General features: G+C 51.4%; 1 protein-coding gene across 1 annotated transcript in view; it reads right to left on the bottom strand.

Annotated features, from left to right (window-relative positions):
* Positions 1-12,470, bottom strand: part of LOC120062635 (protein hinderin-like) — a 37,264-nt gene that overhangs the window by 12,836 nt on the left and 11,958 nt on the right. The window contains exons 8-10 of the mRNA XM_039012690.1: positions 9,102-9,188; positions 8,855-8,964; positions 8,611-8,731 (exon numbers count right to left, since the gene is read on the bottom strand). Of these exons, the coding sequence (XP_038868618.1) occupies positions 8,611-8,731; positions 8,855-8,964; positions 9,102-9,188 (318 nt within the window). The remainder of the gene's footprint in view (positions 1-8,610; positions 8,732-8,854; positions 8,965-9,101; positions 9,189-12,470) is intronic.

Genomic DNA, 12,470 nt, shown 5'->3' on the forward strand with positions numbered 1-12,470 from the left:
ATATCCTCCCTCTCTCCCCCTATTCCACTGCCTCTCCCCCTATTCCACTGCCTCTCCCCCTATTCCACTCCCCCTCCCCCTATTCCTGTCCCTCCTCCCCTCTCCATATTCCTCTCTTTCCCTCCCTCTCCCCTCCACTCCTCTCTCCCTATTCCTCCCCCTCTCCCCCTATTCCACTCCCCCTCCCCCTCCCTCTATTCCTGTCCCTCCTCCCCTCTCCCTATTCCTCTCTTTCCATCCTATTCCTCTCTCTCCCCCTCTATTCCTCTCTCTCTCCCCCTCTATTCCTCTCCCCATTCCTCCCTCCCCCCTATTCCACTGCCTCTCCCCCTATTCCACTGCCCCTATTCCTGTCCGTCCTCCCCTCTCCCTATTCCTCTCCCCATCTATTCCTCTCACTCTCCCCATCTATTCCTCTCGCCATTCCACTGCCTCTCCCCCTATTCCACTGCCTCTCCCCCTATTCCACTGCCTCTCCCCCTATTCCACTGCCTCTCCCCCTATTCCACTGCCTCTCCCCCTATTCCTGTCCCTCCCCCCCCTATTCCTGTCCCTCCTCCCCCTATTCCTATTGTTCTTTTTCCCTCCCTCTCCCTGTCTCTCCCTCTCCCCATTCCTCTCTCTATTCCTCTCCCCCTATTCCTGTCCCTCCTCCCCTCTCCCTATTCATCCCTTTCCCTCCCTCTCCCTTTCTCTCTATTCCTCTCTCTACCCCTCCCTATTCATCCCCCTATATCCTCCCTCTCTCCCCATTCCTCCCTCTCCCCCTATTCCACTGCCTCTCCCCCTATTCCACTGCCTCTCCCCCTATTCCTGTCCCTCCTCCCCTCTCCATATTCCTCTCTTTCCCTCCCTCTCCCCCTCCATTCCTCTCTCCACTCTCCCCCTATTCCACTCCCCCTATTCCTGTCCCTCCTCCCCTCTCCATATTCCTCTCTTTCCCTCGCTCTCCCCCTCCATTCCTCTCTCCACTCTCCCCCTATTCCACTCCCCCTCCCCCTATTCCTGTCCCTCCTCCCCTCTCCCTATTCCTCTCTTTCCCTCCTATTCCTCTCTCCCCCTCTATTCCTCTATTCCTCTCCCCATTCCTCCCTCCCCCCTATTCCACTGCCTCTCCCCCTATTCCACTGCCCCTATTCCTGTCCGTCCTCCCCCTATTCCTGTCCGTCCTCCCCTCTCCCTATTCCTCTCTTTCCCTCCCTCTCTCTCCCCAATCCTCTCTATTCCTCTCTCTATTCCCCCTATTCCTGTACCTCCTCCCCTCTCCCTATTCCTCTCTTTCCCTCCCTCTATTCCTCTCTCTACCCCTCTATTCCTCTCTCTACCCCTCTATTCCTCTCTCTACCCCTCTATTCCTCTCTCTACCCCTCTATTCCTCTCTCCCGCTCCCTATCCCCCTATATCCTCCCTTTCTCCCCATTCCTCCCTCCCCCTGCCTCTCCCACTCCCCATATTCCACTCCCCCTCCCCCTATTCCTGTCCCTCTCTATTCATCTCTCCCCCTCTATTCCTCTCTCACCCCCCTCTATTCCTCTCACCATTCCTCCCTCTCCCCCTAGCCATTCCTCCCTCTCCCCCTATTCCACTGCCTTTCCCCCTATTCCACTCCCCCTATTCCTGTCTGTCCTCCCCCTATTCCTCTTTCCCTCCCTCTCCCCATTCCTCTCCCCCTATTCCTGTCTGTCCTCCCCTCTCCCTATTCCTCTCTTTCCCTCCCTCTCCCCCCTCTATTCTTCTCTCTACCCCTCTATTCCTCACCCGCTACCTATTCCTCTCTCCCCTCTCCTTATTCCCCCTCTCCCCCCCTTCTCCCTCTATTCCCCTCTCCCTCTATTCCCCTCTAGATCTCCCCTCTCCCTATTCTTCTCTCTCCCTATCTCTCAATCCTCCCCCTCTCTCTCTCTCTCTCTCCCTCTCTCAAGCCTCCCCCTCTCTCTCTCTCTCAAGCCTCCCCCTCTCTCTCTCTCTCTCTCTCAAGCCTCCCTCTCTCTCTCAAGCCTCCCCCTCTCTCAAGCCTCCCCCTCTCTCAAGCCTCCCCCTCTCTCAAGCCTCCCCCTCTCTCAAGCCTCCCCCTCTCTCAAGCCTCCCCCTCTCTCAAGCCTCCCCCTCTCTCAAGCCTCCCCCTCTCTCTCTCTCAATTCCCCCCTCTCTCTCTCTCAAGTCTCCCCCCTCTCTCTCTCTCAAGTCTCCCCCCTCTCTCTCTCTCTCTCAAGTCTCCCCCCTCTCTCTCTCAAGTCTCCCCCCTCTCTCTCTCAAGTCTCCCCCCTCTCTCTCTCAAGTCTCCCCCCTCTCTCTCTCAAGTCTCCCCCCTCTCTCTCTCAAGTCTCCCCCCTCTCTCTCTCAAGTCTCCCCCCTCTCTCTCTCAAGTCTCCCCCCTCTCTCTCTCTCTCAAGTCTCCCCCCTCTCTCTCTCTCTCAAGTCTCCCCCCTCTCTCTCTCTCTCCCTCTCAAGTCTCCCCCCTCTCTCTCAAGTCTCCCCCCTCTCTCTCTCTCTCTCATCTCTCCCCCTCTCTCTCTCTCAAGTCTCCCCCTCTCTCTCTCTCAAGTCTCCCCCTCTCTCTCTCTCAAGTCTCCCCCTCTCTCTCTCTCAAGTCTCCCCCTCTCTCTCTCTCAAGTCTCCCCCTCTCTCTCTCTCTCAAGTCTCCCCCTCTCTCTCTCTCTCAAGTCTCCCCCTCTCTCTCTCTCTCAAGTCTCCCCCTCTCTCTCTCTCTCAAGTCTCCCCCTCTCTCTCTCTCTCAAGTCTCCCCCTCTCTCTCTCTCAAGTCTCCCCCTCTCTCTCTCTCAAGTCTCCCCCTCTCTCTCTCTCTCAAGTCTCCCCCTCTCTCTCTCTCTCTAGTCTCTCCCCCTCTCTCTCTCTCTCTAAAGTCTCCCCCTCTCTCTCTCTCTAAAGTCTCCCCCTCTCTCTCTCTCTCTCTAAAGTCTCCCCCTCTCTCTCTCTCTCTCAAGTCTCCCCCTCTCTCTCTCTCTCTCAAGTCTCCCCCTCTCTCTCTCTCTCTCTCAAGTCTCCCCCTCTCTCTCTCTCTCTCAAGTCTCCCCCTCTCTCTCTCTCTCTCAAGTCTCCCCCTCTCTCTCTCTCTCTCAAGTCTCCCCCTCTCTCTCTCAAGTCTCCCCCTCTCTCTCTCTCTCTCAAGTCTCCCCCTCTCTCTCTCTCTCTCAAGTCTCCCCCTCTCTCTCTCTCAAGTCTCCCCTCTCTCTCTCTCAAGTCTCCCCCTCTCTCTCTCTCTCTCTCTCAAGTCTCCCCCTCTCTCTCTCTCTCTCAAGTCTCCCCCCTCTCTCTCTCTCTCAAGTCTCCCCCCTCTCTCTCTCTCTCAAGTCTCCCCCTCTCTCTCTCTCTCTCAAGTCTCCCCCTCTCTCTCTCTCTCAAGTCTCCCCCCTCTCTCTCAAGTCTCCCCCCTCTCTCTCAAGTCTCCCCCCTCTCAAGTCTCCCCCCTCTCTCTCAAGTCTCCCCCCTCTCTCTCAAGTCTCCCCCCTCTCTCTCAAGTCTCCCCCCTCTCTCTCAAGTCTCCCCCCTCTCAAGTCTCCCCCCTCTCTCTCTCTCTCAAGTCTCCCCCCTCTCTCTCAAGTCTCCCCCCTCTCTCTCAAGTCTCCCCCCTCTCTCTCAAGTCTCCCCCCTCTCTCTCTCTCTCAAGTCTCCCCCTCTCTCTCTCTCTCTCAAGTCTCCCCCTCTCTCTCAAGTCTCCCCCTCTCTCTCAAGTCTCCCCCTCTCTCTCAAGTCTCCCCCTCTCTCTCTCTCAAGTCTCCCCCTCTCTCTCTCTCAAGTCTCCCCCTCTCTCTCTCTCAAGTCTCCCCCTCTCTCTCTCTCAAGTCTCCCCCTCTCTCTCTCTCAAGTCTCCCCCTCTCTCTCTCTCAAGTCTCCCCCCTCTCTCTCTCTCAAGTCTCCCCCCTCTCTCTCTCTCTCAAGTCTCCCCCCTCTCTCTCTCTCTCAAGTCTCCCCCCTCTCTCTCTCTCAAGTCTCCCCCCTCTCTCTCTCTCTCAAGTCTCCCCCTCTCTCTCTCTCTCTCAAGTCTCCCCCCTCTCTCTCAAGTCTCCCCCCTCTCTCTCAAGTCTCCCCCCTCTCTCTCAAGTCTCCCCCCTCTCTCTCAAGTCTCCCCCCTCTCTCTCAAGTCTCCCCCCTCTCTCTCAAGTCTCCCCCCTCTCTCTCAAGTCTCCCCCCTCTCTCTCAAGTCTCCCCCCTCCCCTCTCTCTCAAGTCTCCCCCTCTCTCTCTCTCTCAAGTCTCCCCCTCTCTCTCTCTCTCAAGTCTCCCCCTCTCTCTCTCTCAAGTCTCCCCCTCTCTCTCTCTCAAGTCTCCCCCTCTCTCTCTCTCAAGTCTCCCCCTCTCTCTCTCTCAAGTCTCCCCCTCTCTCTCTCTCAAGTCTCCCCCTCTCTCTCTCTCAAGTCTCCCCCTCTCTCTCTCTCAAGTCTCCCCCTCTCTCTCTCTCAAGTCTCCCCCTCTCTCTCTCTCAAGTCTCCCCCTCTCTCTCTCTCAAGTCTCCCCCTCTCTCTCTCTCAAGTCTCCCCCTCTCTCTCTCTCAAGTCTCCCCCTCTCTCTCTCTCAAGTCTCCCCCTCTCTCTCTCTCAAGTCTCCCCCTCTCTCTCTCTCAAGTCTCCCCCTCTCTCTCTCTCAAGTCTCCCCCTCTCTCTCTCTCAAGTCTCCCCCTCTCTCTCTCTCAAGTCTCCCCCTCTCTCTCTCAAGTCTCCCCCTCTCTCTCTCTCAAGTCTCCCCCTCTCCCCCTCTCTCTCTCAAGTCTCCCCCTCTCTCTCTCAAGTCTCCCCCTCTCTCTCTCAAGTCTCCCCCTCTCTCTCTCAAGTCTCCCCCTCTCTCTCTCTCAAGTCTCCCCCTCTCTCTCTCTCAAGTCTCCCCCTCTCTCTCTCAAGTCTCCCCCTCTCTCTCTCTCAAGTCTCCCCCTCTCCCCCTCTCTCTCTCAAGTCTCCCCCTCTCTCTCTCAAGTCTCCCCCTCTCTCTCTCTCTCTAGTCTCCCCCTCTCTCTCTCTCAAGTCTCCCCCTCTCTCTCTCTCAAGTCTCCCCCTCTCTCTCTCTCAAGTCTCCCCCTCTCTCTCTCTCAAGTCTCCCCCTCTCTCTCTCAAGTCTCCCCCTCTCTCTCTCTCAAGTCTCCCCCTCTCTCCCTCTCTCTCTCAAGTCTCCCCCTCTCTCTCTCAAGTCTCCCCCTCTCTCTCTCTCTCTAGTCTCCCCCTCTCTCTCTCTCTCTAGTCTCCCCCTCTCTCTCTCTCAAGTCTCCCCCTCTCTCTCTCTCTCTCTCTCTCAAGTCTCCCCCTCTCTCTCTCTCTCTAGTCTCCCCCTCTCTCTCTCTCTCTCTCAAGTCTCCCCCTCTCTCTCTCTCTCTCAAGTCTCCCTCTCTCTCTCTCTCAAGTCTCCCTCTCAAGTCTCCCCCTCTCTCTCTCTCTCTCAAGTCCCCCCCTCTCTCTCTCTCTCTCAAGTCTCCCCCTCTCTCTCTCTCTCTCAAGTCTCCCCCTCTCTCTCTCTCTCTCAAGTCTCCCCCTCTCTCTCTCTCTCTCAAGTCTCCCCCCTCTCTCTCTCTCTCTCAAGTCTCCCCCCTCTCTCTCTCTCTCAAGTCTCCCCCCTCTCTCTCTCTCTCAAGTCTCCCCCCTCTCTCTCTCTCTCAAGTCTCCCCCCTCTCTCTCTCTCTCAAGTCTCCCCCCTCTCTCTCTCTCTCAAGTCTCCCCCCTCTCTCTCTCTCTCAAGTCTCCCCCCTCTCTCTCTCTCTCAAGTCTCCCCCCTCTCTCTCTCTCTCAAGTCTCCCCCCTCTCTCTCTCTCTCAAGTCTCCCCCCTCTCTCTCTCTCTCAAGTCTCCCCCCTCTCTCTCTCTCTCAAGTCTCCCCCCTCTCTCTCTCTCTCAAGTCTCCCCCCTCTCTCTCTCTCTCAAGTCTCCCCCCTCTCTCTCTCTCTCAAGTCTCCCCCTCTCTCTCTCTCTCAAGTCTCCCCCCCTCTCTCTCTCTCTCAAGTCTCCCCCCTCTCTCTCTCTCTCAAGTCTCCCCCCTCTCTCTCTCTCTCAAGTCTCCCCCCTCTCTCTCTCTCTCAAGTCTCCCCCCTCTCTCTCTCTCTCAAGTCTCCCCCCTCTCTCTCTCTCTCAAGTCTCCCCCCTCTCTCTCTCTCTCAAGTCTCCCCCCTCTCTCTCTCTCTCAAGTCTCCCCCCCTCTCTCTCTCAAGTCTCCCCCCTCTCTCTCAAGTCTCCCCCCTCTCTCTCAAGTCTCCCCCCTCTCTCTCAAGTCTCCCCCCTCTCTCTCAAGTCTCCCCCCTCTCTCTCAAGTCTCCCCCCTCTCTCTCAAGTCTCCCCCCTCTCTCTCTCTCTCAAGTCTCCCCCCTCTCTCTCTCTCTCAAGTCTCCCCCCTCTCTCTCTCTCTCAAGTCTCCCCCCTCTCTCTCTCTCTCAAGTCTCCCCCCTCTCTCTCTCTCTCTCTCTCAAGTCTCCCCCCTCTCTCTCAAGTCTCCCCCCTCTCTCAAGTCTCCCTCCGCCTATTCCTCTCTCTCCCTCCCATTTCTCTCTCGCCTCCCCCCTCACGCCTCCCACTTCTCTCTCTCACAAGCCTCCCCCCACTTCTCTCTCTCTCAATCCTCCCCCCCTCTCTCTCAATCCTCCCCCCTTCTCTCTCAATCCTCCCCCCCTCTCTCTCTCAATCCTCCCCCCCTCTCTCTCTCAAGCCTCCCCCCTCTCTCTCTCTCAAGCCTCCCCCCCTCTCTCTCTCTCAAGCCTCCCCCCCTCTCTCTCTCAAGCCTCCCCCCTCTCTCTCTCAAGCCTCCCCCCCTCTCTCTCTCAAGCCTCCCCCCTCTCTCTCTCAAGCCTCCCCCCTCTCTCTCTCAAGCCTCCCCCCCTCTCTCTCTCAAGCCTCCCCCCCTCTCTCTCTCAAGCCTCCCCCCCTCTCTCTCTCAAGCCTCCCCCCTCTCTCTCTCAAGCCTCCCCCCCTCTCTCTCTCAAGCCTCCCCCCCTCTCTCTCTCAAGCCTCCCCCCTCTCTCTCTCAAGCCTCCCCCCCTCAAGCCTCCCCCCCCCTCTCTCTCTCTCAAGCCTCCCCCCTCTCTCTCTCTCAAGCCTCCCCCCTCTCTCTCTCTCAAGCCTCCCCCCTCTCTCTCTCTCAAGCCTCCCCCCATCTCTCTCTCAATCCTCCCCCCCTCTCTCTCTCAAGCCTCCCCCCCTCTCTCTCTCAAGTCTCCCCCTCTCAAGTCTCCCCCTCTCTCAAGTCTCCCCCTCTCTCAAGTCTCCCCCTCTCTCAAGTCTCCCCCTCTCTCAAGTCTCCCTCCGCCTATTCCTCTCTCTCCCTCCCATTTCTCTCTCGCCTCCCACCTCAAGCCTCCCCCCCTCTCTCTCTCTCAAGCCTCCCCCCTCTCTCTCTCTCAAGCCTCCCCCCATCTCTCTCTCAATCCTCCCCCCCTCTCTCTCTCAAGCCTCCCCCTCTCTCTCTCTCAAGCCTCCCCCTCTCTCTCTCTCAAGCCTCCCCCTCTCTCTCTCTCAAGCCTCCCCCTCTCTCTCTCTCAAGCCTCCCCCTCTCAAGTCTCCCCCTCTCTCAAGTCTCCCCCTCTCAAGTCTCCCCCTCTCTCAAGTCTCCCCCTCTCTCAAGTCTCCCCCTCTCTCAAGTCTCCCCCTCTCTCAAGTCTCCCCCTCTCTCAAGTCTCCCCCTCTCTCAAGTCTCCCTCCGCCTATTCCTCTCTCTCCCTCCCATTTCTCTCTCGCCTCCCACCTCAAGCCTCCCCCCCCTCTCTCTCTCAAGCCTCCCCCCCTCTCTCTCTCTCTCTCAAGCCTCCCCCAGTAATATATGAGAGAGAGCGAGAGAGAGAGAGCGAGACAGACAGAGACTGTGCATCCCCACAGAAGTCTGTTCAATTACACCTGCTGCTGGGTCCCTGCTAGGACAACTAATGGAACGCAGCTTGACTCCTGTCAGCCTTGCCGCTAGCCCGGGAGAAAGCTTCATTTAGCCCATCAAACGCCAAGCCAAGTCCCAGTGCCGACCAGGCCCACCTCAGCCGCATGCTCCCTATTCCCTTCTTTTCCTCCCTCTTTTTATTTTCTTTCCTCACGCGTTCCACGACATGTTGCATTGCACTTCCACCCTGCCTGACCTGTTCATGAAAATAGTAGTTTTCTAATCTAAATGTTTCTAGATATGGTAGAAAACGCACCACACACACATTTCCCTACACCCGCAAAATGTTATTTGATGAAAATATAGCACAGCTTTTAACAACGCTTTGTTTATTCAGTGCTCAATAAGACTCTAAATTTACCCATATGAAATTAATAGATACAGATAATGGGGATCATTAATAAAATACAAATACCCACACACTGATGAATGCTCCCCATGTTTTTTGGTGCAACGTTTCAACCCAGCAGGAGCACTCACCAGTGGACACAGATCTATTCTCTATTTTTGGTTTACTTTGTGTACCCAGCACCTGCATCTTCCTGGATATGCGTACACTACATTGGACAATAGTGTATTCATGTCATCACAGCCCAAATGAAAATTGACAACACACTTTATTTTGACCTTGAAAAGTGCTGATAATGATGATCTAGGCTAAGATGCGGTGCAGTACGGTGCTGTCAATTGGGAAACAGCAATGGTGTAAGGGATACAACAGTGTTGTGATTGGGACACCAAATTCTGTGGCTTACCTAGCGTGGGGGGTCCTAGGTAGAGTGGGGGGCATCACTGGTGCTGGGGTGGCTTTGAGAATGCTCTGGGACACCAAAGGAGAGGTGGCCATATCCCTCCTGGACTTGTTATGACAGGGCTCTGCATATGGAGGACACAAAAAAATTTGACTTCAGAACCCTAATGAAGGAGACTATGAAGCAGGGATGGCTAACTGGCAGCCCATGGCTACAGAGCTGTCACACACAAATGCACACAACCTACCAGGGGAGTGTATGGAGTTTTGCAAGGGGATGTGTGCAGTATTGTCTTTGTGTGGATGTACTTCTTGTTCTGCTGCCAAGTCCTCTGCATCGTCACACCCTCTCATCTCACTGCAGACACACACACAGTCAAGCTTTGTAAGCTAAAGGTTGGATTACTAGATACAAAAATGCCAGTTATTCAGAGAGCGAGAGATGGAGAGGAAAGTGTGTGTGAGAGATCGAGTGAGGTGGTTCCAAGGCTTTACCTGAGTAGTGCACGGCTGTTGGGTAACGGATCAGTCTCATTTCTGGACATGGAGTGGCTGAGTTCCTCTAAAGTGGCTTGCTGGAACCTGCAAGACACAACATTAAGTACAGGCCCCAAATATTGTTCACATCGTGTTTGACCAGGCTTCAATACTGCACCGTTTGACTTGCGGCAGTGAAACGTTTTCACCTGATCACGTTCGTTTTTGGTTCACAACTCGCTTTATTTTTTTAAAATATCATTATGAGGTATTAAAATAGTCATGTGCAATTGACCAGAAATAAACCTACTTTCTGAAGAGGCAAGTACAGCACGGAAACGACCCGTCTGTCTCGACATACTGGGGAGGTTTTGGAAACCTTCTGGCCTAGTCGATCACCACCATCAAAAACATTTTAATAATGCTAGGCAACATAATTGCTTTAAAAAAAACATTTTAAAAAGCGGATGGATTATATATATATATAAAATCTGTTGGGCAGAGAGAGTAGGCAACTGTCAAACATCGTTGTCGGTGGAGCGAAGACCGACAGCGGTAGGGGTAGGAAAGCAGTAAGACATGTTCCAAGTTATGATATCTACCAGTAAATACTAAGGCAAGAATGGGTATGCAAATCAGGTATTTAAAAAGTTAAGTCTTAGTGGAATATTTGCAATGCGCAAGTCAATCATCATGGAATAGCTTACCTTGAAAAGCAGACATTTCCTCTTGGCTCTTTGGTCCTTGAAAAGTCATTGACGTTATGCTAGCCGATTTACAAGTTCTCCTGCTCCAAAATAAATGATGTGCGATTTCATTTCTGATCAGTTGTTATGAGATGTAAGCCCATTACTTTGTTTCCTGACGCTTCTGTTGAGGTAAAACCATGTTCCGGTTATTATTGGCTAAACAACATCCAATGTTTGGCTTCAACTTGGTTTTCCATTCAAAGCGTTCCATTACAAAAAGGAACCCGATTTTTGGTCGCTTTCTCGTTTTAAAATATGATATAGTAACCTCTCAATAACTCTTCAACATCTCGAATGGCGAGACTGACTATTTACCACATGCACAGACTCCATTAGTGTGTTTGTGTCGGGAGCATGTCTGTTTAGTCAGGCAATGCCCACGTTATTCTGACATATTTTAGAATGTAAAAATAATGTGAATGTCAATGCATAATGCCATTTGGTAGGCCTTTAAAAAAAACATTCTGAAAGTGGGGGGGGTTGTTTTTCTATAGATTTTACAACAATTAAATATACATTGTAGGGCCTTAATAATTACAATTAAATGCTTGAAAAAGTCCTTGAATTTGACTTGCCAATGTCTGTATGAACCCTGTATAGGCTTCTTGCTCAGCCCGCAAATGAAAGATAAGTCACTTGCTATTGAAACTATGTATGCATCATTCGATTCCTGTCAGATCTTGTGCAAGTATGTATGCATGTATATATTTTTTTTCCCATTCCGGTCAGTACCTTTGAGTTGGCACTGGCCCGGTGTGCCACTGGCAAATTTACCTGAAAGTCGATCCCTGCTGTGTGCAGTACGTGCAGGGCCTATATCAATGATCTACAGTGTATTCGGAAAAGTATTCAGACCACTTGACTTTTTCCACATTTTGTTCAATTACAGCCTTATTGAACAATGGATTAAATAGTTCCCCCCCCCCTCACCAATCTACACACAATACCCCATAATGACAAAGCAAAAACAGGTTTAGACATTTTTGCAAATGTATAAAAATAAAAGTGAAATATTACATAAGCATCAATGTTAACAGGACGCACCCGAGCTCAATTTAGAGTCTCGTAGCAAAAGGTCTAAATACTTATGTAAATAAGGTATCTTTTCATTTGCAAACATTTCTAAAAAACAGTTATTTAATCCATTGTAGAATAAAGTTGTAATTTAACAAAATGTGAAAAAGTCAAGGGGTCTGAATGCACTGTATACACACACAGCCCCCAGATGACTAATAGGTAGCGCTAATGTTACTGTCCCCACTACAACAACAAAAATACATGTAATTTTGTCCTTGAAACATTTTATTGAAATACTGTAGAATTCCATCCCACTATGGAGTGCCAATATGGCCGACCGGTGGCTTCAAAGCTTCTCAATGGCCAATACATAGTATCAGCAATCCAGGATTAAAATAAATCATTGGCCTATATGTCTACCACTTTGTGTAGCTGTTAGCGATGCTAATGATGTCCTTACTGTTTACGGGTAGATAGAAAGGCAATTAAAAAGGTAAATACAAAGTAGCCTATGACCAACTGTCAGAATCATGAAGTGCACTACAGAAACATAGCTAGCCAAACAACTGTCTGGCTGGTGCCTTCCTGAATTAATGGAGAATTAATTAACCCCAAAAAATCTACATTTCTCAGATTGTCAAAAAAATTATCCCCTGATGTGGTTTAAGCATGGTTGTGGACATGGAACATCCAATTTTAATGTTTTCCTATTTTTTAAAAAGTGTTTTTTTGAGAGCGAGAACCTGAAAAAAACTGAGGGGAGGAATCTGCCCTTCTCCCTGCTTTTTTGTTGTTATCGTGGTATCGTTTGGTATCAAGTACTGTTTTTGTTGTTGAATTTTTGCACTCTAGAGGATTTCGTAGAAATGAACACATGGCACTTTGAATTCTGCAATAAATACATTTCACCCTTTTTTTTGTTTTGTTTTCTGTTAGAGTAAATCTACAAAAATCTATGTAAGAACACAAGGACATGGTCATTTTAGAGATGGCTAGTCATTATTTGCATGGTTATTTATGGAATGGAGGCACAGGTCATTATCAATTAGCAATATTCGAATTAAAAAACATTGGTGCAATATGCTGGTGCCATCAAGTGAAAAAGTTGGTGGCACTGGAAATGTTAGTGTAGAACCCTGTTGAGGTCTTTTTTTAAATCCATTGAACAAACTATAAACACAACATGTAAATTATTGGTGCTATGTTTCATGAGCTGAAATTAAAGATCCCAGAAATGTTCAATACGCACAAAACCCTTATTTCTCTAAAATGTTGTGCAGAAATATGTTTGCATCCCTGCTAGTGAGCTTTGCCAAGATAATACATCCACCTGACAGATTTCGCATATCAAGAAGCTGATTATACACCGTGATCATTACACAGGTGCAACTTGTGCTGGGGACAATAACAGACCATTCTGAAATGTGCAGTTATGTCACAACACCAGTTTTGAGGGAGCGTGTAATTGGCATGGTGACTGCAGGAATGTCCACCAGAGCTGTTGCAAGATCATATAATGTTCATTTCTCTACCAACGTCATTTTAGAAAATTTGGCAGTATGTCCAACCGGCCTCACAACCACAAGTATGGCGTCGTGTGGGCGAGCAGTTTGTAGATATC

The sequence above is a fragment of the Salvelinus namaycush genome, chromosome 2 (genome assembly GCF_016432855.1).
Source record: "Salvelinus namaycush isolate Seneca chromosome 2, SaNama_1.0, whole genome shotgun sequence".
NCBI classification, from domain to species: Eukaryota; Metazoa; Chordata; class Actinopteri; order Salmoniformes; family Salmonidae; genus Salvelinus; species Salvelinus namaycush.